The sequence below is a fragment of the Penicillium pulvis genome, assembly GCF_028828015.1.
Source record: "Penicillium pulvis strain IBT 33274 chromosome Unknown contig_10_segment0_segment0, whole genome shotgun sequence".
NCBI lineage: Eukaryota > Fungi > Ascomycota > Eurotiomycetes > Eurotiales > Aspergillaceae > Penicillium > Penicillium pulvis.
In genome coordinates, this window is record NW_026643071.1 from 1,593,875 (window position 1) to 1,619,781 (window position 25,907).

Consider the following 25,907-nt stretch of genomic DNA (forward strand, 5'->3'; position numbering starts at 1 on the left):
TGTGGTATTTTGAGCACGAATTTCAAGTCATGCTATCTGCCAGACCGGTCCTTTGAATATGCTTTGTCGCTAGCATCTAACCGGGGCCATTTGTATGTGTGGAATGTATACGGTTGTAATCCGTGACTCTTGACATGACACTTCTAACCTACGCACCAGAGTAGATCGAAAGCAGAGGCAACAGCAGTGTGTATCTTGGAGATTCTTTGATTTTAAGTGTGCTTCAATGAATGAAATACTTACCACGCTGAAAATGCCAAGAATGGATCGGATTGACACATTCAAGATGTGGCTATTATATGATTACATTTCTGAAACAGAAGCATTGAGAGGATGGTCCAAGGAGAATAAATTTTGAGTAGTAGGTAATAATCATTGGCCTATATGTTTTGGGCGATATATATAATATTATATTTACGCTTGACGGTCCGTATACGTGTCCCGTGATGGAAGGAAAAAAAAATATCACAGACGCTCTTCATCATGAGCGGTAGTGTGTAGTCGCCGTCGGTAAAGAACAATATCATAATCGGGGAAACCCCTTGACTGCTCCAGTTCGGGACATTGTTCTTGGACTATGCTGTAGAGGAAACGGGAAAGGTCGAGCCTGTCTCCTACAATAAATGATGCCCGTGAATGAGATGATTTCCAAAAGAGGGTTCAAGGGGAGACGGGGCTTATAAAGGGGAAAACGAGGCCCGGAACTACCATTGATCCGGGGCAAAGTAACCGAGCCAATCCGCGCAAAGCCATTTGCGAAGACTGCCTTACTCAGCCCAGGGATGGTCAGCATTTGCATTATGTAATCCAAAGCAGATTCGAAGCCCGTCTGAACAAGCTCCCTTCTTCTCTCCCACCCCCTCGTCCGCATCAAACCCTTCCCCAACCTTCCCCCCTCCCCTCATCGACCTCTTCCAATTATGCGGCCGCAGCTGTTTCGTGCGGCCGCCCGGTCTCTCCGGGTGCCCCGAGCCCGGCCCTTCGCAACGACAGCCCCTCGCGCGGCCGAGGTGGAACTCACCATTGGTATGGCCTAAACATCTTCTATAAGGTGCCAATCATATGCTAATCTCTCCTTTAGATGGCAAGAAGGTTTCCGTCGAAGGTAATACTCTTTTCACCCATCGCCATTGGTCCAATGCTCACTTCCTCAACAGCCGGTTCGGCTCTCATCCAGGCTTGCGAACAAGCAGGTGCTACTATCCCAAGGTATGTCACCCTTGAATTAGCCCAGGGTTTCATCTTCTCTATGCTGACTTAGCTTACAGATATTGCTACCACGAGTATGTGTTCCAATGCCGATGCATCCGATATTTCACAGTGCTAACACAGTGATAAAGAAAACTATTGATTGCGGGAAACTGTGCGTCGCAATCATTTCTCACCTTGGATGTCTTGTTACCGCAGTACTAACGTGCATTTATATTAGGCCGTATGTGTCTCGTCGAAGTTGAGAAAGCCCCGAAGCCAGTGGCATCATGCGCTTGGCCGGTCCAGCCAGGTATGGTGGTCAAGACAAATTCGCCGCTAGTGCACAAGGCCAGGGAGGGTGTGATGGAGTTCCTCCTCGCCAACCACCCTCTGGACTGCCCTGTCTGTGACCAGGGAGGAGAATGTGATCTCCAAGACCAGTCGATGCGTTACGGTGCGGATCGTGGTCGTTTCCATGAGGTCAGTGGTAAGCGTGCCGTTGAAGACAAGAACATCGGCCCCCTCGTGAAAACCTCGATGAACCGATGCATTCAATGCACTCGCTGTGTTCGATTCATGAACGATGTCGCGGGTGCTCCCGAGCTGGGAACCAGCGGCCGTGGAAACGAAATGCAGATTGGAACCTACCTGGAGCAAAGCCTTGACTCGGAGTTATCAGGCAACATCATCGATCTCTGCCCCGTTGGTGCCCTGACCTCCAAGCCTTACGCTTTCCGGGCTCGCCCTTGGGAGCTGAAGCACACCGAATCCATCGATGTTCTTGACGCACTTGGCTCCAACATCCGCATTGATAGTCGGGGTATGGAGGTGATGCGCATCATCCCGAGACTGAACGATGACATCAACGAGGAATGGATTAACGACAAGTCACGTTTCGCGTGCGACGGCTTGAAGACTCAGCGACTCACTACTCCTCTGATCCGTCGTGATGGCAAATTCGTCCCTGCTACTTGGGAACAGGCCTTGGTAGAAATCTCATCGGCTCAGCAGAAACTTCAGCTGCAACCTAATGAGTTCAAGGCTGTCGCCGGACACCTCGTCGACACCGAATCCCTTGTCGCCATGAAAGACATGGCCAACAAGTTGGGCTCCGACAACCTTGCGCTCGATCAACCCGGTGGCAGTGACCCTATCGCCCACGGTATCGATGTACGATCCAACTACCTGTTCAACTCTAAGATTTACGGCATTGAGGAGGCCGATGCTATCCTGCTGGTCGCCACTAACCCCCGTCATGAGGCCTCTGTTCTCAACGCCCGCATTCGTAAGCAGTACCTGCGCTCGGATCTGGAAGTTGGACTAGTGGGTGAGGAGTTTGAGAGCACTTTTGACTATGACCACCTGGGTGCCGATGTGTCCGCTCTGAAGGCTACTCTGTCTGGTGAATTTGGCAAGAAGCTCGGCTCTGCTCAACGGCCCATGATCGTCGTTGGTAGTGCAGCTGCTGAGCACCCCGATGCTAAGGCCATCTTCGAGGCTGTCGGCAGCTTCGTCGAGAAGCACAATGCTAGCTTCAACACCCCGGAGTGGCAAGGTTACAATGTCTTGCAGCGTGCCGCCTCTCGGGCTGGTGCCTACGAAGTGGGATTCACTGCTCCATCCCCCGAGGTTGCCCAGACCACCCCGAAGATGGTTTGGCTCTTGGGCGCCGATGAGATTGCCCAGAGTGAAATCCCGAAGGATGCGTTTGTCATCTACCAGGGTCACCACGGTGACCGGGGTGCTCAGTTGGCCGACGTCGTTCTGCCTGGTGCAGCCTACACCGAGAAGTCTGCCACCTATGTCAATACCGAAGGCCGTGTGCAAGTGACTCGTGCTGCTACATCGTTACCTGGGGCAGCCCGTGATGATTGGAAGATCATTCGCGCCACCAGCGAGTTCCTTGGCGTTCCCCTTCCCTATGATGATATTGAGGCCCTGCGTGACCGTATGGAAGAGATCAGCCCTGTCATGCGCCGCTACGATGTTCTTGAACCCACCTCCGTCAGCGCATTGAGCAAGGTGCAGCTGGCTGATCAGAACAAGGGCTCCTCTGCTACCGGAGCTCCTTTCAAGAAGGTTATCGAGGACTTCTTCTTTACTGACGCAATCTCCCGAAGGTTCGCGCCCTGATTTATCTTTTGGTATTGACTCTATACTGACTCTTTTCTTTCAGCTCACCCACCATGGCCCGCTGCTCGGCTTCCAAGGCCACCGGCAACCCGGAGACCAACTTCATGGCCGCCGGCGAAATGTCTCCTCAGGCATTGTACGGCTAAATGGAATGGAGATCACTCTCCTTCGGTAGCCGCTGATTGATTCCATGTTTTGACTAATGGTTGCAGGCGTTGTTATTTGTACCACATTAAACCTCCCTTTGATGTACCCATTTCCTTTCCATATTCTGTTTTCTCCCATCACGTTCAACGCCGATTCATCTTGTTTCCGTGGTTGACCTCTTTCGCCCACTCTCCGGATGTTGCCTGGGAATAATCGGTCGGGGTTGACTTGTACATAAAATGATTGAGACCCACAAAATTCTATTTCCGTCTCGGAGAACACATGCTCGTTTGAGATAACGACTTTTTCGCAAGGCTTGCATTCATGGGCCTCGATTGTATACTGTTAGGCCTTGCCATATAAGAGGTTACTGTTACTGCTGGAATCAGTCAATTTATTTTGAATTTAGGTCTTGCATGTCCACAATTTTGATTGAATCGTTCAACATGAACCAACCATCTCTTGGTGTACATGGCTGCAGCAATGATCATAGCTCATCATCATCGGTCTCTCCAGCAGTTTCTTCGGCAACTTCATTGGGAGCAGGGGCTGCCCCTGCCTTCGCCGATGGCTCTCGTCTGGTGAAAGGTAGCTCTCTGCGCGGTGGCGGGGCCGCTGTTTTGGACGATGAACCCTCCAGTTCCTTGGTCTGATCTGAATCGGCAGGCGCCTGTGCTGTCTCTGGGTCCCCGGACTCATCATCCGTGGTCGCATTCCCTTCCTCCAGCTGCTGTGGCGTAGATTGGCCTTCAGCGTCAGTGTCTTGGTCAATCAAGGAATCTTCGCCTTTGCCTTGATCAATGTCCATTCTCTCGAATTCTGTATCACCATCTCCATCACTCATATCATGAGCATTTCGTTTTGTAGACTGCTGCTCTCCCCCAGCTGCATGGACATTCGCAGTGGCTGCTTGTATCTCTGAGACTGGCTCCCAGGGCGTGTGTATTAGCTAGGTATAGGTAACTTTGTTGACAGTCTTATCAGAAAGTTCAGGTAGGGCCGAGTGAAGGGAGCATACCTTTTGTGGGGTCGGCTGTTGCGCATGCTAGAAGCCGTTGCTGGTTACGTATCTTGAGCTTTTTCTCATTCAACAGTTGAACGAAATTAGCCACCAGCTGGGTTTCATGCTGGGATTTGGCCCGTATCAGTTCCTCCAGTTGTTCTTCCAGTTTTTGTACCGTGTCCACTGCAGCGCGGTGTCGATCCGTCAAGTCAATGACCTGACTTTCCAACTCGCCGGCCCTAGCGGCAGCAAGACCCGACCATTCAAACAGCTCTATCGCTTGCTCATCATTTTGCTTGAGGATGATTGCACCAAGCCTTTGCTGAGAACAAAAATGAAGTCAGAATGTATATGTAGCTTGCCCCCTGGGAGGTTTCACATACCGTGATAGATTGGACCCTTTTGCGAATTGTGATTACCATCTCTTTGTTCTCCTCCCCCGGATCTGTGATGTGAGTGGAGGCCTCCACGCCCGACAATGCTGGCAGCTGCTGGGTAGGGGGGCCTTGTCCCAACACATGGGCGATGATCTGCGTCCACTCTTCATCTACGCCCTGGTAGTTTTTGGCGCGTAGTTCCTTTATGTGAGACTCTTGTACTATGCGAGTATTAATGATCGTAGTAGTGATGTGGATCATGCACGAAGACTTTACCCCTGGCTGTGTATGGGCTTTCGCCTTCAGTGGCAGTGAGGGTGAGGTCCAGTGGAGCTGGTCCCAACTTCACCACATGGAGAAGAATGAACTCGTTTTGCTCGTCCGAGCGAGCGAACCGCAAAACTCGAGACATTTGGACTGGTAAATGATCTGCAATTCCAGGGTTGGGAAGAGTTCTATATGGTGGTAACTGTCCTTGATGACAATCATTTTGCCCAGGCAACAATGCTCCCGCATAGGCATCTATTCTGGATATATATACCATGGTTCCAGTACAATTCAAACTGGCAGTATTATCCCTTCAAAATAGATCGGGAATGATCTTAATTACTTTTTTATTATTATTTATTAGCTCCTGACAATGTACAATGGATATATATTGATATCCAAGTTGCCTTCAGCTGAGGTCTTGGGAATCCTACAGTGGGCAGTTCCCCACCGCGTCCACTAGCACGTTCCTCTCCCGGGAATCTCTCTCTCCTCTCTTCCAGCCTCTTTCCACCGCGCCGTCTCTGGAATATTCCAACATCTATTGACTTCCTAGGGTTCCTGTCGGGAGGGGTGATTTTTGGTCAAGTATCGTTGAAATCATTACCCCTGAACCCCGAATACCGTCTATCTCCTCAACCCCTTCAAATTGAGGAACTCACCAGAAGCCACCCTCACCTACATACGCGCGATAAAAAGATAAAGGGTGACAATCAAAAGACCATCAAAGCAAGCAAGCGAAGACAGAGAAAGAGAAAGAGAAAGACCCTGCATTCATTCCGCCCTATCATCACGGGATGACGCCCCATCTTCGACTTGTGTCAGCGCCGCAAAGCACGGAGTTTACTTCTTAGTCATTAAACTTGCCCAGTGTGACACTATTACCCTATCAACTACACGTGCCGCTCACAATGGAGTCGACGGCTCCCCAAATACGACCGGAGGAGGAGGAGCAAATCGAATGTTGGGATGATGATGATGATCTGCAGTTCATCGAGGGCATTCAATCCCGTGCGGCATCTAGTACAGGATCGATGGCCAATTCTTCATTCCGGCCATCAGGACATCGCGATTCGATTTCGTCGCGGCGGTCTGCTCGGTCCGATCTGGACTCGAATGTTGGAGACGAAGACTGGCAGGTTCCTTTGCACGATGATGAGTTTGCTAAAGAAGAAGCTCTCGCCTCAGCCAAAAACGCAGGGATCCCGATCCCCGCCAATATACCTAGCTCTGCTCTTCTTGGAGGTGCCATCAAACGCCTGTCCACTCGAAAGCCCAAGAGGAGCTTTGTAGATGACTGGTCTGAAGATGTAGAGCTCCCGGGCCCGGATGCCATACTGCAACTCAGAACAGCTCAAGAAGTGACATTTCCAGAATCAATCAGACAGATAAGCTCAGCAGTTACAAGTCCGGTGAAGTCTACAGCTTCCTCTTCTTGGAATGAGAACATCTCAACTCGCCTACATTCAGCACTGGGAAATCTAGACCGGTTTCGGGACGATGACGATGATGGCCCTATCAACTGGGATGTTCCAACCATCAAAGCACCCACCCCACGATCCCCACAGAAGATTGCTACCAAGGTGACCGGAAGGAACCCAAATATGGAACAGGAAGACGATTTTGATCAAGACCTCGAGTTGCCGCCGGATTATCAACCCTTGAAACTATCAAATCGAAAAGATACCACTGGCATCTCTAGCCCCGTTCTAGAGGATTTTGATCTAGAATGGTCCGAAGGGAGCATAGGTGTCCGAGTGGGTGGGACGGCCCGCGATGGCCGCTCGATTCCTAGTTCCTCGATATCTATCGCCAGCCCTAGTGTGTCAAGTTGTCTGACCGGGGAAAGTGAAGAGGATGGTCTGGACGGCCTAGTATTCCCAGATGGCCCATTGGATTTTACCGCGTCCCTCAAACGACGAGAAGAGGAAACCACCGAGAATGATGCCGCAGAAGCCAAGCAAGAATCGCAGGCTTTGAAGTCGTCGGAGTCGGATGACTTTTTCTCTGGCATCGAGGTTGACAACGGGAGAGCTTTCGCATCCAAGAAACTAACATTGAACCCCAATGTGAAACGAAAGACAGAGTGGCCAGCCAGCCCAACAAGGCGGTCTTCAACAACCTTGACCTTCACCACTACCGGTACCGGCGCAGTCAACACAGCAGGCTCCCCCCGGCAGAATACTCGCATCCCACGCCTATCTGGCCATGACAGGAACCATTCGACTCATCTGGAGACCGTTTCAGAAAGTGGTGCTCCAATATCTAAATTCCAAAGACCCCAGTCCCGCCTTGGGCATTCGTCCCAGTCTTCAATTTCTAGTATCCAGTCTGCCAGTGTGGTTTCAACTTCCCCACACCCAAACCCTGCAGGCCGAAGGCTTCTTGGAGCACGAGCTCCCCAAGCCGTTGCTCCCGTGGGCGATTCCGGTGCTCCTCCCAAACAATTGCGAACGAAGAGGTCCTTACCTTCCATTCGTGGCATTGCATCCGCTACTTCAGCTCAGGTCCCGCAACGATTGCCATCTCATCCAGATGGGTTTATTCGTCCATCGGTAAACCGACCAAAGACACCAGTGGAGCGCACCATCGTGGCTGGAAGAACATCCAGCCGAAGGACACCAGCTCCGCTCATTCCAGCAGGCGCATCGGAAAGGCAATCGCAGCATGCCAACATCAAAACATACCGCCCCCCTCGCCGCCACAACTCTGATAGCTCCAGTGACCTACTTAGCCCCCAAGGCACCTTCTCTCGATTTTCGCGATCAAATCGACCGGAATCTTTCCGCCTGAGCCTCGATGACAGCAAAACGGAGAGTGCTAGCCCAACGGCTAAACGCACACTTACCCGACCAACTCGACGGCGCAATTTTGGAGATGGAACCGAGTTAGAATCCTTTGACGACTTGCCTACGTCTGTCTCAACAGAGAGCAGATTTACCAAGAACCCTGCCGGCCGCGGTGCCCCCCGATCAGTGCGCGCCAGACTGAGCCAGAGCCGCATTATTCCTCCTGGCGAATCCCCGACCCAATCCTCTACACCACCCTCGGCCTCTAAGCCTCTGGCGTCTACGCCACGGTTTGCCCGAGACACGAATGCCTCCCGGAATGCGCGAGAGCAGCGGATCGCATCCATGAACCCCCGCAATCGCGACATAACCCCACTTGGTTCTTTTAACCCTAATTGGAAGGCCCACCCCATCCCTCGGATATCCCCAATTGCCGCGCCGATTCGCAGCCGCAAAAGTGGAATCAAACCGCAATCCAAGCCTCATCTGATCAAGCCTATGGGATCTGGGGTGCAGGAATCTAAATGTAAGAGCATCATCAACACTTTTCCGTTGGCACTGGACAGAAACTAATACTGAACGTTATAGCCGTGAGAGGCATGCACTATAACCCCGACACTTATCGTTGGGAAGGTAATGAAAACCTTGTGCAGGAGTTTGACGTCGCCACTGCCCCCAAATCGCCGAAACCCGCTCCAGCTCTTATCAGTAATGTAGGTGCTGCGAATAATGCTCAGGCGGTCGGTGGGATGATTTTTGATCCACAGCGCATGTGCTGGCTTCGAGCCACGCCGCTTGCATCCGGACAGCACGGTGGAATCGCCCTTGAAGACGAGGACGATGTTTTTGCAGGCTTAGATGACTTGGATGATAAAACCATCGGCACCAAACGAGACCCCGAGACCGTGACCGGCTCCACCCCTAATACCGCCAGGGATGATCCGAGTGCAGGCGAATCTTCCGATGAAGGGCCCATCACCGAAGAATTTGACGTGGGCCCCGAATTCATCCGCCGACAAAGAGCCGAGGAAGAGAAATGGAGGCGGAAAGTCGACAAGTGGATCGATTTTGACCGTGGAGGTGATACTCACTGGCGATGGGCGATCCGTGACCTGACTGATGGTATGGAGCATCCCACAGTATAAAAGGAGCTCTTAAAGAGGAGGATACACGAACTAATGACGCGAAGACCCTTGTCTTTCATGGCCTTGATGAAACTGGCCAGCACGAATTTACGGTTCTTGCTGTTTTGTAACTATATTTGTGTCTTTTCCCATAGTACATACTGCACCTAATGCGAGGAAGGGGGGATGAGAAACTCCCTGAGAACTTCTCTCTCTTCCATGATAGTTTTTGCTTGTACTACTTCCCCTTCCCCCCTTATGAGATATACAGTTTGTTACCGGCAACTATGCTCCATGACCTGCATTTTTTTTTGCTTCGATGAACAAGGAAGATCCATGCTGCAATGATCGACAACCGCAGCACCCCAGGCAGATCCGAAACCACTCGGATTCGGTGTTTCCAGGGTATACGCGCGCTTCTCTGCTTCTCCTCCTGTCCTTTCTGACAGCTCTCCCAGAGATCCTCGGGAAGCAACAGCGTGACACCGGGTGATAGATTGTATAACTCCTGCTGGCTTCGAGCCCCTTTTCGGTTTCGCGACTGGCCCAGATGCGGTGCTGCGAGGGTCCGGCCGCCAAGTCCTTTGAACACGGTGTCTCACCTGTCGCGGTCGGGCCAAACGCATGCAATCCTGTCATCCCGCATGATGCATTTGATTGCCCATCAGACCCAATCCCGCCATGCCCTGGCATCGACGCCACGTCAAGGTCACGCCCCAGCGTTTCCCTGACAGCTCACCTAACCAACTGAACACAAATCACCATGACATACGAAGCGGTGGGGGAATTCTTCGGCCTTATTCATGCCCATTCTGCATAGCCCGTACAGTGGAAGTTCTCTCCCAATCCATGTTCCTTACGGACGGCTACGTGCATGTTTGGACTTTTGCCGGAGCAATCTCCAGCCCGACTTTTGTTTGACGAAGGCAAACCTGCAGAAACAAAGCTCTACGTTCGCCTCTTGTTCGTTTCCCGGGGAGTTTGTTCCGCCGTCATAATCGGGGAGGTCCTACTTGGCCCCCCGGGTGCTTGTCACCATTGACATGGGGCCGATCTTCCCTTCTTCCCCCCCCCCCACTCTCCTACTATAGGTGGCCTCGACAGGGCCCAACGTGGCTCTCCATGAGGCAAATGGTGGCGCCGGGCATCGAGGCAGGAATCCGTATCACCATTGCTTGTGTGCGCTGTCGTATCAGCCTGCTTTCACCCTTCAATCCCCTCGGCGGGTCGGAAAGAATTCGACCACGAACCCTAGTCCTTCTTTGCTTCTCTATTTTCCTCTGACATTTGCTTTCTTTTCTTTTTGTTGGTTTATTCTTATTTTCATTTAATTTTTTTTGGGCCAGAAAACCAATTCAGAAATGTGAAAATGTATTTTTGATTTCGATGATTTTACCTGTTTCTCCTCCATGTCGACTTTCCTACCTTGCAGACCTGGGTAATACCCCGTACCTTACAGAGCTTTGCTTGACTTACTGTTTTGTTTTTCTGTGGAATCTTCGCAGTCTGGCTTTCAGGGATACCCTCTGTTGCTTCTACCCTACTCTGTTTCGACATGGTCTCGTGCACTTTCTTGGGCATCGGTCATGTCCTGCAAGATTGGTCTGGGGGGCGTCTTGCAGGTCCTTTTTAATGCAATTGCTACCCCATAATCATCGTCTTCATCCTGACCCTTTGTCTCGCTTTCTATATCATTGAGCCACCCGCCTTCACTGGGTACTTTGTGATATCTTTTTGTCTCTTTCCCTATTCACTCGTTCTTTATTCATTTCCCTCTTTCAATTCCACTCTATACCAAATCTTCGTGTACTCGTGAGAACATTGAATTGTTGACCTGATTCTGGAAAGCATCTAACACAATGGGCAACTTCACGAGACGGAATGAAGGAAACGATAGCTATATCATCAACCAACAGATGACTGTTCCTGGAAGTTACAGCCATACAGGCGGTCATGAGTTCAACACGACAGGATCTGGCTCATATCATTTCCCCCAGCATTCGTTTACCCCTTATGGATCTCAATTTGCCCCCTCCTATGGGCAACAATCTGGCCTCTCTGCTGGCATACAGCATTTGCAGTATCCGGATCACACCATTCCTTCAATGCCCCCCTCTGATGATATGAGGCTGCACAGTTCGTCTTCACAATACATGCCAGAGCCACGATACCTGCCTACCAGATACTTGCCCCTTCGGGAGGCTCTCAGTGAGACGGAGATTGAGGATCAAGGATCTCATAACGAGGGTACCATGCTGTCAGAAGCTGTCGTTCCTCCATTGGATGGGTTCCCGGATGTCAAAGAATTTGACCAATTGATGCAGAGGTATGTCTACGCCCCAAGATAGCCTGCTCTGACGATCTGGAAGCTAATGGTGTGGCTTCGGGTCAGTTACGTCAATGAATTGTCGGTGAAGAAACAGGACAAGGCGTTAATTCATGCCAAAAGGGCGCGAAACATCAAGAACGTGCTAATGGAACCGAAAGATACGGCGATTGAATCCGCTCAGTTTCGGTACGCTCTTTCACAACCGTCCCGCAAGATCAAGACTGATCCATTCATAGCTTCTGGGTTAAAAAGATGTTCAAACTCCAAAGTGCCGGGATCGGAACCGCCGATGTAGGTTCCATGCGTCTGCATGCCATTGCAATATAGTTCTAATCAAATCCTCCAGTGTCGCAAGATGATCTGCCATGAGGGGAAGCCCGTCGCCATCCGCGAGAAACTTTTCAAAATCCTGACGCAGGCGCACAAGCAATGCCAACATGGTGGACGGGATAAGACCTCTGCTCAAGTCCGACGCATCTACTCCTGGTAGGGTTCCCCAGAATGATCCGAGAGCTTTGGCCACTGACTACATCTCTTTTTGTTCCAGGGTTCCAAAGGAACTGATCTCTCGCTTCGTGAAGATCTGTCCAACATGTCAAGTGCGTCGTGGGGGATCTCGTCTCACACCCCCCAGTTCTCGGCGAAGCTCCCCCCGCCTAGATCGGGTGTCCCGATCTCCGAAACTGCCTTCACCCCCGATCTCAAGACGGGAATCAACGTTTGGGCAAGTATCCATTGACCGGGCCCAGTCTGACTACTTTGGCCAGTTGCATGGTCATGGGTGGATTGAGAATCACCAAAGTTTACAGGGCCGGTCCACCTTGAGCCCTGGGATCCGGCCAGCCCATGGATCTATGGGCAGTCTCACCCACTCGATGACAGGATCATTAGACCATTTCGGTGATATTTCCGTACCGGGCTCGCAACTCAGCTACACCGCCGGATATGGTCCATCCTATGGTCCGCCTCCTCAGCGTGAGTACTGATCACTTGGAGCTGGATATTGAAGGCCATGTGGTCACTGCTTGAGGTCATTCTTTGACATGCGTTCTCTCCTTTGAAATTCGTCTACTGTCATTTCCCACGAAACCCAATCGCCCCTCTAAAAAGTGAAGTTTCGGTTTTGATAATGGGTATGGAGTATGTGGTTTGTTCGACCTGGGGATCTGAAGCAAAGAGAGAAGGAGAAAAGGCATCAATACGATGTAGAAAAGCTGAATGTAGAAAAGTTGAATGCATTGAAAACATTGATACATCTAAATATAACCATTCCGTGCGTTTTTTTTTTAAACAAAAATTGGGGGGAATGAATATCCCCGATACCAAAGGTGTCGGTTAACCTGGTAATGGGCGAAGCTGCCCAAACCGCTCCCATTCACAGCGGTATCCATTTGCGTACGAAATACGAATCTAAAAGCATATTCGTATAGCTGAAGCGATGTGAAAGGCGTCATGACATTCGTAGACCAGATCCGATTGATCAAACATTCAAAACCAAGGGAAGGAAGCGGAACATGCTTATCTTAGGTGGATTGCTCCAAGGCCCATGCCCCTAGAGTTATACACCGGCATTTGCGAGGGCAAGCCACGGAGAAGAAACTCTTTCACGAAGCTCAGAAGACCGTATACCTTCCAGTAACCTCTTTTTTAGACGGGAAGGGAGAACCGCTTTCCTTTCAACACCCTTTGAACGATTAGCATTGGCAAGACTGGGCACGCGGCACGCGGATCATGGCTTACTTGTTGTAGTAGATGTAGAAGAAATCCGAGTAAAGTAAGGTCTGGATGATGCCAGCAATGATGGGGACAGGTTGGAAAGATCGTTGGAAGTGAGCCTCGGTGAAGTAGCGGTACATCCAATTCGGGATATAGAGGGCCCGGTACAGACCCAGGGCGAATAAGTAGTGCGTGGTGATTGTATCGGCTTCTCCCGTCCGCTGTAACATGAAGAGCTGCGGCAAGATGGCGACGGATTCCAACCAGATCGAGAAGGTCCAGAGAATCTATTCGTTATTAGACACGTGGGCGCCAAATGTCTTAGAGTGTAGACCAACCTCGGAGAACCGATAGTCGTGCGGGAAAAGGACCGCGAGGATCGCGCTGATTCCCAGAAGGTATTGAACCTTGAAGGTGTCAATGTTCGGGTCATGGGTGGGCTTGTAATCGTTCAGCATGAGGTAGATAATGTAGCCGGAGGAGCCAATGAAGAGGAGCTTGAAGGTCGTGAGGTAAAGCGAATCGAAGAAAGTCCAAAACAAATCTAAATAACGTGACCACGTTAGCATGGCATTTCCATCGAATTTCAAGAGCCTCCAACTGGGAACGTTGGAACGCACCAAGATAGCGAGTGACAAAAACCAGAAGGTAGAGGACTTGCGACTTGAAAGATAGACCGGAGCAGCTCTATGATCCATTAGCGATAGGCGTAAGAAGGCCAGAAGTTGACATACACTGGTAGACTTCATCTTCTGCAGAAGAACGAAGATAGAGGCCAGATGGGAGAAATCGGCTGCGATTGAAGTCAGTATGGTGCGCATGATGTAGAGAGAAGCAACTAACCTAAAAGCCTGAAGAGATTCATGATTGCGTAGAGCTGAGAGGAGTTGTAAAGGGAAGAGTTGTTGACACGAAACCAGGAAGGGGCTACATTGCCGATCAGGTACACGCGGGCCAAGCGGCACTTTAAGAGTGGAACCGGAACCTGCACCCTAATGTATATGATTCATAGATGAAGATAGAGGGATTGAATGTAATAGAAACCAATTTCCCACATTAAAAGAAAGGAGAATGAGAAAAGAAATTACAAATTCATCAGATTCACGCCGTATTCCATGCTTCCCATATTCCCTATTCCTCATATCACCATAAGAACCCCCCAAAAAGCCAAGGTTAACGCCTAATTGATACAAATACATAAATCACATTGGCCACGTCAGAACGGGATGCCACCTCCAATGGCCTCGTCTGCCATACGTTGTAAGTGTCCTTCGGCCAAATCGCTCTTGAGCGCACAGATGGAGCTTTCATGATCCAGCCGATCCCAATCACGGAGTCCTGCGCGCTTCAATCGTTGGGACTCGGCCATCTGCTCAAGTAGTTTTTCTTGGTCAGACTCAAGTTGGGATAGACGTTTCTCCGTTGCCCCATCCAATGCCGATGGTAGAGTCCGGCCACCTGGGATCAGAGTATACAGTCCGACCAGGTGATTTGGAGGTTTAGACACGGGCGAGGAGGATACTACAGGAGCAGTACTATTCTGTCGGGATCCGGGATGACGAAAGTTTCCTCCAGGCACCGGAGGGGTGAAGGACGCTCGAGGACCAGAAGGAGTGGGGTGCGGTGCAGTCATAGGTGGTCCGCGACGAGCCATCGGAGCACTGGGCCACGGCCCGTCTCGAGAACCGGGGGGGCCACGACGTGGGCGGGTTGGTGCCGATAGAAAGGACGTATTATGAGAGCCTCGAGGTTGTGAGGGTATTGTCTTAGGTCCGTGGGATGGCCCTGACGGTGGTGACTGGCGAATCCCTGTATTCCTTGGCTGTGTTGGAATATGACTGCCAGATCGGGATTGAACGGGCTGCGACAATTCACTTTCTGGGCGATCCGCATTGCTGGGTCCCCTTTCGGAGTGGATAGCCTCTGGGTGTCGCGTCGAATCGCGATCTCGGTAGAATTGGGGCCCCGAGAGCCCAGAAGGTCGACGAGGAGGCGAAGAGCGAATAGGGGATCGACTACGGCTTTTGCGAGTCGCTGGGCGACGGTCCGGACCCGTCACTGGAGAGGACCGCCGTGATGTAGTACTGGAATCGGGCCGCGCAACATGGACAGGCGAAACTGGCCTAGACTGCGAAAAAGGTCGGGCCCGGCTGAAGTCCGGAGGCAGGTCTCGACGGGGAAGGGCATGAGACGGGCTCTGCGAGCGAAGCGTAGAGGTGACTTGCGCTCTCGGAGAGACGGCTCGGATGCTTCTGTCACCGGTCGGGCCTTTGGGAGGGGTAGTCCGCCGAATTGGGCGCAAATCTTGACTCCCGAGGGACGCATCTCGATTGCGCCTTGGGCTGCTGCGGCCACGAGATACGTCACGCGATCGCCCTTCGCTGTAAGGAGACTTGGAGCGCCATGATGGAAGAGGGGATCGGGGTCGATCCTCTCTCCGCGGAGAGAATCGTCGAGGAGGAGAACGCCTTCTCCCGTACGAACCAGGCCCAAAACCTCGGCCTTGGAAGGGAGGGGTTCTGGAGCGACGCCGGTAATCGGGAGGAGAACGACTTCTTGGACGTCCATAGCCTCGACTAGATGGCAGCCAAGTATCACCACGTAGGCGAGATCGATTCCGAGGAGGCGAGCGTCGGTGTCGGGGGTCGTATCCTCGCGAGGGTGACCGACCTGGTCGGTCAGCCGGTCGATAACTTTCCCCCCTCGCCGGTCATCGAATCTGCAAGCCTATTAGTAAAGTCACTTTCGGTGGATGAGACGGTACATACCTTCTACGATCCCAATCCATGATGACTGGGTGGAGAAGTTTTGAGATGTTGGTGCAAGAAAAGGAAAAATGATGATGTTGCCAAGGAGAGATCGGAGATACGGGAGAAAGCTAAACCACTTTCGGTACATCAAACTACCTTTCAGAACAATATCTATGGGTATCAACATCAATATTAATACATTAACGGGAAAAAGGGACAATGTTTGATTTGTAAAGCTATCAGGGTTATCCTTCAGGGTTAAAGAAAAAAGCAAATATAATCAGAGAGATAACAGTGAGCTTCAGTGCTTGCCCCGTCGCTCTTCTTCTTTGCGCAATCGCTTGCGACTCTCTTGTGCGATCATATCACTGAGATCCTCTTGAAATCCCCATTGCGGCTGGTTTTGCTGCTGTCGTTGAACTTCGTACATGTTTTGAAGACTCTCTTTGCTGAGACCATCGCCAGCTTGAATCGCATCCAGGTCCACTGAGACGTCCACATCCCCAGGCTTCTTGCGTTTTCGGGATTGGTCATCGACTCCAAGAAGTGGAGGATTGCCGGAGGACGTACTGAGATCATAGGCTCGATCTCCACCGAAAAATCCCTGAACACTCGTCTGTTTCTCTGGGATAACCTGATATGCGCTCCGGGGATGAACGGTCTCTTCAGTCTCTGTTCCCCGGTGGTGCTTCCGGACGTCAAATTCTCCGGCAACACTCTCTGTGCCCACAAATTCAGACGGGGCCGCCGAGGCCATACCGCTTGGAGTATCCAGGCCACTGGGAGAGTGGGTCCCAGCTTCAGCCTCCTCCTCATCGGCGTCTTCTTCGTCTTCATCCTCGTCTTCCTCACTTTCCTCCTCAGATTCCTCTGATGCCTGTAGCTCTCCCCAGAGATCTTTCTCGATCGGCTCTCCCTGCTGGTCATTTTGCTGGGGCTGCAAGACCCCGAAGATGTCACCTCCATAAAGCGGTCGGTTGTGCTCATCAACCGGAGGTTTTCCGTATCCTCCAGGGTGATAGCCCCACATCGCACCTGGTGGGGGTGGTGCATTCAGACCAGGGACTTTCAAGGCAGGATAGGAGGGAGGTGGCCCATAACGTTGCTGATTGATGAGCCAAGGCGGAGGAGCCCCCGGTGGCATATTGAGGGCCTCTTTGAGTTCGTCGCTCAACTCGCCGGGGCGAAGGTGCTTGAGATTGGTTTCATATTCCTTGCCCTCGTAATAAATCTCACCATATCGAGTCAGCTCTGGCTTGGTTTGAAAACGGAAGAACGCCTCGTATAGCTTCTGGTAGTCGATATCTAACCGTCCCATCTTGGGTGCCACTCTTTCCCGTTGTTTTTGCTTTAGGCTCGACTGGTCCTGCTTGTCCAAAGCGGCATCACGCATTTCTGCGATACCGGTTTCCTGGATGAACTTGGGGAGGGCGAAGGGCGCCTTTTCCACGCCTCGTTTAGAGGAAAGGTATTCCCGTTTGAGCGACCAGTGTAAGGGAACCGGAACCACATTGCGATGGGCTTTGATGTGGATTAGAAGTCGAGGATCATTCGCAGATGTGTCTGTCCATTCCACAATTTCAGGTTTCTGAACCATGGCTTTGAGTTCGGCCACCGATAACTTGTTCATTTCCTTGCGCTTCTTTTTCGATATCTTCGGCTCTTGTTCATTTTCCTCGTCCGGGATATCATCTGCGTCGCTAAAGTAGACTTCTGGCTTCTCGGCATCCTTGTTTGTAGCAACCTCGCCGGCGGTCTCGTCAAATTTACTGACGATGCCCTTGTACATCTCCCATAATGGATCGTTCTCCTCGAGGGAAGCCCCATCAGCGGGGGCGCTCGGTGCTTTCGGGGTATCAGAGACTGTAGCTGGTTGGATTGGTTGTTCTTGGGGTGTATCTTCAGTCGCCTCGCTAACAGCCTGGGAAATATGTCAGCGCCTGTAGGCATTCGGAAGCAGGGGCGCAAACTCACCTCTGCCTTTTGAAGCTTTTTCCGAGCCCTCCGAAGTTGGTTCTTGCTTTGTTTCATCGTTGCTGATGACGCCGCAGCTTCCGCTTTCTTTGATCGAAAAGCTATCACCGGTGGGGAAAGAAGTTGGCTGTCGCAGGATTAAGAGATGAGTCGCGATCAAGACCAAGTCGCGATAAAATGCCAATGATTTAGTCTGATTGGTTCAACAGCACTCACCGCCTTTACCCCAGCTGCATGTACGGAGTTCATGAGGTCAATGTTTCCTTTGAAGTCTGTGGATCTTGAGTTCTTTCAATGTGTTTTTGAGGTATACATATGAGCTCTTATTGATTGAAATTTAAGTCCGATCCTAGAGCCTTGCTGGACGGAATAAGACTGTCCTTAACCAGCTTAGGGATGTTCTGTGGAAGACCAGGTCCAATTCTCTACATGTAGATGATGATAAACGCTTAAAGTACATGTGTGTATATAGTACAACCAAAGGCGAGATCTTGAACACAAGTAGATAGATATGATAGGCGACCAAAGAGCCCTGACCGGTGAAATCCCGTTCCATACTTCCATTCTTGCAGAGCTCGTCCTATTCGCAACCCGAGACACACTACCAGGTGTGACGGCATTGTTCGATTCACCACGGGCGGTGGTACATCTATTTCTTCTTTTTTGCTGATCGGGATTCTAATACGGAAGAGACTGGTTAGGGCATCTCCTAAGATTGACGACATTGTATAAGGGCCAATCTTACCTGCAGCGGTCCGCTTCTTCTTCGGTCGGCCCTTTCCTCGAAGCTTTGCACTGGACAAATCATTAAGTATGGTAACAAGAGGGTAATAAGACCGGAGGGTACCCACATTTGAATAGCCTCCTCTCGGTCATCTTCAGCCTCGTCGAAAGTCGTCAATCCAAGAGGCTTGTATGTGTTCTGGAGATCGCGGAAAGACACTTCCTGCTTGGGGTACCATGCTGCAAGTGCAGGGCCACGAAGTCGCTGTCTGAGGATCTTATTTCCCAATCGGAGTCTTTGCGGGTTGAAGTTGAGCGAGAAGATACGACATTGTGACTGTGGGTGAAGGAAAATTAATATTAGAGAGCATCTCACATTATTAGGGAATCTCATACCTTGACCAGGTCCAATAACCGGCCTTGAGACATCTTCACGGTGCTGCAGTGGACGCGAAGGAACGAGGAAGATTGCCGACTGGTGCCGTTGAAAGTCGAGAGTTTCTGATCATGTGACCGTTTCCATCATTCCACCACTGGAGATGATATCAACGAATCTCAAATTGCTCCAGCGGCCTTTTTGCTTTCCGAATACAATCTGAATTGGAGAAGAAGAAAAACACCAGGTTTTCTCCGCCATGAGCTCCAAACGATCGGCGCCTTCTGTGGGCAGCAATGTATCCCACCCGTGCACAAAACGATCCAAGGTAATTATGACTATCTTCTCCCCAGAAATTCTCTGTCGGTCTCGCCTGTGATATAACTAACCTGTGGTATGAAGAACAGCCATTTGTCGGAGAAGGACCAAACTGCGAATCCTGTAGGAGAAAATCGTCCGATCCACGCCTCAAGCAGCAACTCTCGGCTGTCTCTTCTAAAGACCCTCGTTGAAGAAGCAACAAATGATCTCGAGATTACCGAGGCTGAACCTAAAATTGCGCAAGCGATAGCAATGCTGTATAGCGCTTTTCAGGATTCACATGGGCCTTTAGTGCTTGATCATGAATCTCGCCAAGCTTCTCAAGGCGCAGAGCCCAAGTTTTCAACCCCAAAACCACAGCGCAATCAATCCGGAATGCCTAGCTTGCCACCGATTCAGGATATTTTACTTCAGCGAGCTGTTTTTATGCACCCGGCTTGTGGAAAGTCAAGTGATGCCAGCTACGACCGACTAGAGGTACTGGGGGACGCATATATCGAACTGATAGCAACCAAATTGGTGTGGGAGAGATTTCCGGGCATTCCTGCTGGGAGAATATCACAGATTCGAGAAGGCTTAGTCAAGAATGAGACGCTTGCGAAATTTGCCGAGAAATATGGATTTGATCATAAAGCATCGGTCCCAGCGACCTACTCCGACCAGCCGAAACGATGGGTAAAGACCAAAGGCGATATTTTCGAAGCTTATGTGGCTGCGGTCGTATTATCTGATCCACAAAAGGGCTATGGGATGGTGGAAGAGTGGCTGATCGGATTGTGGTCGCCACTTTTAGACAAGTTAGGGCATCAGAAAGCGGAGTTACGTTCTAAGGAGGAGCTTGCAAAGAGAGTCATGGGCAAAGGTATCAAGCTGGAATATCTCCCGGAGCGTGATCCGATTCAAGTAAAGGGCAGCGGTACTCAGATGTTTTTCATTGGGGTCTATCTCACAGGCTGGGGCTGGGAAAAAACGCATCTTGGCTCAGGGCAAGGCTCTAGTAAAGTGGAGGCAGGGGACGAAGCCGCTCGAACTGCCCTACTGAATACATCACTGATCTCTCAAGTCATCGCTGCCAAGAAGGCGATGACGGGGAAATAATAATCAAATCAAACTGTGACCCTCTGTCTAATGACTTCAGTAAATCCCTACCTATGATCCATGGACAGGGTGTATCTCCCGATGTATGAAAGGGCTGTTATATATGCCCTCCTGTCCAGAACCGACTACATCTATTTGCCTCCATATTCTCAGTGGCCTTTGACTGGAGTTTCCTCTATCTCCTAACACCTCATGACATTGGAGGGAAAGGACCTAAGAGCGTACTCTCAGTAATCTTTTAACATGCAGTTGGACTGGAGTCAGCTTACCTACACCCTTAGCTTCGATATATTTGATACATGCACGTTCCTGATTCAATCCAAGATCAAGTTTATTCTCGGATACTCGACAGGTCTTATTGTACGACTGGGGAATCTGGGAAGAGACTTGACGGTCGCAACAATCATAACAATCGCAAAAGGTTTGCAACACCTGGCGCACTCTCCACTCCTTGATCTTGTTCCATTGGTACTCGATGTCGGCACCACGACTGATGCAACGACAAGGCAACTAAGGCACACCGTGACTGAGTACGTCCGGCACGCCATTACTCTCGAGAAAGTCTTGGGCAGTCTGCATCATGCCACATGGAAAATGACTGGTAGATCCAGTCGTCCGCCTTGATGCAATATAGAGCCTAGCACCCTGGCACAGAGTCAAGTGGCGACTCCTTACCACTTAGACTCCTCTGTCGAGCTCGGTAGACCTTCGACTGGCAGCGGCAGCCCTGCGACTGGATATTACTTAAATAATAAGAGGTTTTCACAGGAATGTCTCGCCACAATGAGCAACCGACAGCGTCATCTTATCCTTATGGAGGGAATTATGGTGCTGTCCCCCAGTCAGAGTTTGAGGAAATTGGGCATGTTCATATTATCTTAGCTCGATCTCACTAAGCTTCAGCCTAAAGTTGTTCTCTGCCATTATGACCTTGACCACGTAGTATTCTCACTAAGAGATTATGGTATAGCCTGGTGAGCATTATTGATTGAAACCATGGCTAGAATGCGCCCCGTCGCCTACTAATATGCTAGGGGCTTTGTCCCGAGGTTCTTCAAGTCTATAGTTTGATTGATAAACTATGTTCCAAAATAAATATTCCTACTTTTGGCCTACCGTGGTGACGTGGTCCGTGGAGGGCCATATAAAACTGATCATAGCCCTTCGCATTCTCGACACATGACATAGATTGTCGGCTTGCGAGTTCGGAAAGAAGTGAATACATAGGGAGCAAGTAGAATAATACTCGGATTTGCTCAATTGCTGGCTTCGTAGATCTGGTGCAAACCCTCTTCCGGCCTTCACTGAGGCTGACCAGGAAGCTTTTGCATTAGAAGTTCTAGAGAAACCAAGCATATTTGAATAAAGGTGCTATAGATGACCTACATGGCCGTGTCTAATCTCTCTGCTCCATGGATGTGGCTATTGATTATTCAATATAACATCAAGCCCATGTCGTGAAGCCCCTTAGAAGGGTTGTAACATATTTCCCCCCCCCCCCGATTTCTTATAGCCCCGCCCATAGAACGCGAACCAGGAGGTGACTCCCACAACGCCGCTTTCCTAGATTCTAATTAGTCCTATGGTGGGAATTCCGTGAAGCTTCAAGAGCAGAGGAGTAGAGTCATGGCTTATGTCTTTCTAAAAGCATCTATATAAGGCTTTTACTAACTTAGTTACGAAGTCGCGACTCGCTTATAATAGGTGGGAATCGGTATCTTATAGTCTATATTTGATTTTAGGTCTTATAGTTCAATTTGAATAATGGTTAACCATAGAATATTTATGTAAGGAATAAAAGGGCTAGGTAAGAAGATAGTGAAGGAGAAATAAATAAAATATAAAATAGTACTAATATAGTATAGATTTAAAGTCTAAGATATTATATATCATATTATTTCTAAAACTAATTCTTAAAGAAGAAAAGAATTAAAAGAGAGAGATTCTTCTTCTTCCTAAATATAGAGGAAGTAGGACCTAAGTGAGTAATTTATAATAATTATACTCTATCTATCTCTTTATTATAGATTAGCTCTAGGTATATCTAGAGCTTACTCTTAATCTAGATACTAGATTAGAAGTAATTTAGTATTATTCTAGGATATCTAAGGTATTTTATAATTTATATCTTAGATAATTATCTTTTTTTTATAATAAATATTCTCTCTTTTAATATTACTTTTAGTTAGAGAATAATATAGAAAGTGAATAAGAAGTTAAGAAAGAGATATTAAAGAAGATTCTAGTAATATATAATATATAGTAACTTTAAAATTTTTAGCTTATTCTTAGCTATCTCTCACTTTTTAATTTGTTTAGTATTATATCTATATTATAATTTTTTAAAATTCACTACCTTAGAGTAATTATTATAATATAATTATAGTATATATTATACCTTAATAATTAATTAAAGAATTAGACTCTATTTAAAACTATAATAGATATTATAGCTAGAATTAAAGCTTTTACTAATCTTAATAAGTTAATTATTATATTCTTCTTTACAAGATTCATAATTAGATAGATACTAGAATAGTAAGATATATAGCTAATTTTAATATTATTACAAAAAAGCCTAGAATAGGAGTAAATTTAATTTCATGATAGATTAAAGTATATAATCTATAATCTAGATTAGAGCTTTAAAGATTTATTAATAATCTATTATACTTAAGTATAATTTAATAGTAAAGAAAATAGTAATTCTAATATGTAAAAAGTTAATTTATTTAATTTTAATAAAGTAATAATACTTTACTTTCTTAAAATCCTAAAGTAAATTATTAAAGATACATTTTTTAGTATATAAAGAATATTATTTAATACTATTTAGTTATAATATTTATACTTTAATATAAGCGCTTATTTTAGTTTTAAAAAGATAAAATTAGATATGATTATTAATTAATTATAAAATATATATTTTGAAAAAAGATTAAATAAGCTATTTTTACTATCTAAGATAAAAAAAAGTCTATTAATATTAATAGAGATTGTTAAGAAGATAATCTTTAAGAATTAATGAATATTTAAGATTAAAGTAAAATAGAATTGAATTAGAGATAAGATAAAAATAAGACTAATTAAAGATAGTAGGATAACATGTATTTCCTTAGTATTTTAAATTTATTAATATAAGCTAGTATATTAATGTTTACTTTTAGTATGTTTTAATTATATTTAGAACACTAATCTTTTTATTTTAATAAAAAGTAATCTTCTTTATTAATTTTTATCTTTTCTTTAACTTCTTTTATTTCTTCATAATTCTTACCTTCTAGAAGTAGAAATAATATAATTTTACTTTATTTTAATTTTTATATTTAAAATTATTATAATTTAAATAATAAAATATAAAAGATATTATAGATTCTATGATATTTTATAAATATAGTAGTTTAATAGGCTTATTAGCTAATTTAATCTGGAATTTAAAATATATTAATAAATTTTAGAATAAGCTTCTTTACTAAAATCTTTAATTAGAGGTTTTCTATAAGAAAGAGATAAGATTCCTCCATTTCTCTTATTATATTTTCCTAGTATAATTTACAAGCTAATTATTACTATTAAATATAAATTAATATAATCTAAGATTACTTTAATTATATAGTTAAGTTCTTTCAAATAATAATACCATATTCTAAAATAATATATTATAACATATAGCCCTTACTTAGAAATACTATAGTTTACTTTTAAATTAGTAAAACTTTAAGACTAAGATACTATAAGACAAAAATTCCATGTTTTCTTTTACTTAGCATAATATACTAGCCATGACCTATTTTTAAATATTAGTTTTTAGTCTAATAAGTAATTTTAGGGTTCAAATAAGCTAGACTTTACTCTTAATCTATTAAATTACTCTCTATAAAGATAATATATCTAAGAAATTTAGCTTTAGATTAACATAAGATATATTTTAATAGCTTAATATATAGCTAAGCTTTTTATAAGTACTTTACTTTAGTACTTATTCAATATAACTTATATATATATTTCTTATTTTAGAGAATTTAAGAATATTAATTATCTAAGTAAATAAAAAAGTTTATCTAGAATTCTATATAATATAATATAGATATATATAGTTCTAAAACATAGTAGATATATTAATTAATCTAGATAATATAAGTATATATTAAAAGAATTATATTAGATTTAAAATCCTATTTTATACTTATCTCTATTTTTAACTTAAATTTAATAATATATACCTTATATATTAATTTTACTAAAGTATTAAGAGCTAGATAATCTATTTAGAATCTAAGTAATAAGAGATAATAGACATTAATTCTTTATTAAAATCCTATCTAGATCTCTATAATTAATATATAAATAAAGAGTTCTATATTTCTTTAGTATAAAAAGAATAGAAGCTCTTATAGGATTTTTTAAACATTGAAATCTATTAGTTTTAAGATTTTCTACTAAATAATCTTAAAGTAATTTTAATCTATTATCTATTAATTAAATAAGGAATTATATTAATTATTTATTCAAAAAATTCTAGAAGGTTCTAAATCTATTTCAAAAAAAGATAGATTTATATTTATATAGATTAGATAGAATTAATAGTTTATTATTTATAATATTATTCTAATCTTGAATTAAGCTTACTTTAGATTTATTTCTCTTTCTCTCTACTAATAACACTAGTAAGCTATGATAATTACAAAGATAGGATTTTTTAAAGTACTATATTCTCTTTTATAATTATCAATAAATTTTTAATTTAGTGAAGGTTATTATTAGTAATAAAATAAGACTTTAATTATAGTTTAAATATCTTTTAATGATAATATAGGCCTATATCTTTATATATTAAGATAGTAAATATAATAAAAGCTCTATAATCAGGAATTAAGAGATTTCTGACTATTTAGATATTAAAGTTTTATATAAATTTTGAAATACTACTTCTAAATAAATTTTAGACTAAGAATATTAACTTTAGTTATTATATTAAGATAAATATAGGTCTTCTATTAATATCTTACTATAGAACTTAAGAAAAACTATAAACTCCTAATTAATTTAAGAAACATCAAAATAATAGAGTTTCTTAATCTTTTAAATAATGATTTTTTAGTATTTATTTACTATACTCAAGTATTTTATAAATAATTAAATTATACATAATAAAAATTATCATAGATATAATAATTAATTTTCTATTTAATATAAGTTTAGCTTCTTAGATTCTACTTAGATTTCTCTTGTTTTTAGGACTCTTTATTAGAGCTTTTAATAAACTTTTTGTAAAATAAAACTAATTTTAAAGAAACATAATTAAAAAAGAGAGATTTTTCTTCTTTTTTAATATAGAGAAAGTAAGAGCTAAGTAAGTAATTTATAGTAATATTACTCTATATATCTTTATATTATAGACTAGTTCTAGATAAGCCTAGAACTTACTTATAATCTAGATACTAAATTACTTTTATTTACTACTATTCTAGGATATCTAAGCTATCTTATAAATTCTATCTTAGAAAACAGATAATTATCTTTTCTCTTATAGTATAAAGCTATAATATATATATATTATTTAGATAAGCTATCTATTATCTAGATCTT

General features: G+C 45.6%; 10 protein-coding genes across 10 annotated transcripts; 4 read left to right on the forward strand and 6 right to left on the reverse strand.

The window, feature by feature from the left end:
• Positions 1 to 920: 920 nt before the first annotated feature.
• Positions 921 to 3,470, forward strand: N7503_000627 (putative NADH-ubiquinone oxidoreductase, subunit G; the record flags this gene model as incomplete). The annotated part of the gene is made up of 7 exons (XM_057060188.1): positions 921 to 1,026; positions 1,082 to 1,105; positions 1,158 to 1,209; positions 1,269 to 1,283; positions 1,341 to 1,363; positions 1,430 to 3,311; positions 3,368 to 3,470. 7 exons carry the CDS (start codon positions 921 to 923, stop codon positions 3,468 to 3,470), a joined length of 2,205 nt encoding a protein of 734 aa, XP_056927111.1.
• Positions 3,471 to 3,958: 488 nt separating this feature from the next.
• N7503_000628 (uncharacterized protein) lies at positions 3,959 to 5,263 on the reverse strand (the record flags this gene model as incomplete). The annotated part of the gene is made up of 4 exons (XM_057060189.1): positions 3,959 to 4,395; positions 4,490 to 4,796; positions 4,858 to 5,072; positions 5,128 to 5,263. The coding sequence occupies 4 exons, from the start codon at positions 5,261 to 5,263 to the stop codon at positions 3,959 to 3,961; spliced, it is 1,095 nt and encodes a 364-aa protein (XP_056927112.1).
• A 766-nt stretch (positions 5,264 to 6,029) lies between these two features.
• On the forward strand, positions 6,030 to 9,052 carry N7503_000629 (putative cytokinesis regulator (Byr4); the record flags this gene model as incomplete). The annotated part of the gene is made up of 2 exons (XM_057060190.1): positions 6,030 to 8,433; positions 8,496 to 9,052. 2 exons carry the CDS (start codon positions 6,030 to 6,032, stop codon positions 9,050 to 9,052), a joined length of 2,961 nt encoding a protein of 986 aa, XP_056927113.1.
• A 1,838-nt stretch (positions 9,053 to 10,890) lies between these two features.
• N7503_000630 (integrase zinc binding domain-containing protein) lies at positions 10,891 to 12,346 on the forward strand (the record flags this gene model as incomplete). The annotated part of the gene is made up of 5 exons (XM_057060191.1): positions 10,891 to 11,357; positions 11,424 to 11,546; positions 11,597 to 11,651; positions 11,707 to 11,846; positions 11,908 to 12,346. The coding sequence occupies 5 exons, from the start codon at positions 10,891 to 10,893 to the stop codon at positions 12,344 to 12,346; spliced, it is 1,224 nt and encodes a 407-aa protein (XP_056927114.1).
• Positions 12,347 to 13,007: 661 nt separating this feature from the next.
• Positions 13,008 to 13,941, reverse strand: N7503_000631 (uncharacterized protein; the record flags this gene model as incomplete). Its single annotated transcript, XM_057060192.1, has 6 exons — positions 13,008 to 13,044; positions 13,101 to 13,363; positions 13,415 to 13,620; positions 13,697 to 13,763; positions 13,811 to 13,869; positions 13,920 to 13,941. 6 exons carry the CDS (start codon positions 13,939 to 13,941, stop codon positions 13,008 to 13,010), a joined length of 654 nt encoding a protein of 217 aa, XP_056927115.1.
• A 351-nt stretch (positions 13,942 to 14,292) lies between these two features.
• Positions 14,293 to 14,730, reverse strand: N7503_000632 (uncharacterized protein; the record flags this gene model as incomplete). Its single annotated transcript, XM_057060193.1, has 1 exon — positions 14,293 to 14,730. One exon carries the CDS (start codon positions 14,728 to 14,730, stop codon positions 14,293 to 14,295), a length of 438 nt encoding a protein of 145 aa, XP_056927116.1.
• Positions 14,731 to 15,131: 401 nt separating this feature from the next.
• On the reverse strand, positions 15,132 to 15,864 carry N7503_000633 (uncharacterized protein; the record flags this gene model as incomplete). Its single annotated transcript, XM_057060194.1, has 2 exons — positions 15,132 to 15,795; positions 15,845 to 15,864. 2 exons carry the CDS (start codon positions 15,862 to 15,864, stop codon positions 15,132 to 15,134), a joined length of 684 nt encoding a protein of 227 aa, XP_056927117.1.
• A 263-nt stretch (positions 15,865 to 16,127) lies between these two features.
• Positions 16,128 to 17,857, reverse strand: N7503_000634 (U2 snRNP complex subunit CUS1; the record flags this gene model as incomplete). The annotated part of the gene is made up of 2 exons (XM_057060195.1): positions 16,128 to 17,747; positions 17,801 to 17,857. 2 exons carry the CDS (start codon positions 17,855 to 17,857, stop codon positions 16,128 to 16,130), a joined length of 1,677 nt encoding a protein of 558 aa, XP_056927118.1.
• Positions 17,858 to 18,449: 592 nt separating this feature from the next.
• Positions 18,450 to 18,952, reverse strand: N7503_000635 (mitochondrial 37S ribosomal protein mS33; the record flags this gene model as incomplete). The annotated part of the gene is made up of 4 exons (XM_057060196.1): positions 18,450 to 18,478; positions 18,546 to 18,595; positions 18,652 to 18,860; positions 18,920 to 18,952. 4 exons carry the CDS (start codon positions 18,950 to 18,952, stop codon positions 18,450 to 18,452), a joined length of 321 nt encoding a protein of 106 aa, XP_056927119.1.
• Positions 18,953 to 19,295: 343 nt separating this feature from the next.
• N7503_000636 (ribonuclease III) lies at positions 19,296 to 20,318 on the forward strand (the record flags this gene model as incomplete). The annotated part of the gene is made up of 1 exon (XM_057060197.1): positions 19,296 to 20,318. One exon carries the CDS (start codon positions 19,296 to 19,298, stop codon positions 20,316 to 20,318), a length of 1,023 nt encoding a protein of 340 aa, XP_056927120.1.
• Between the last annotated feature and the right edge of the window lie 5,589 nt (positions 20,319 to 25,907).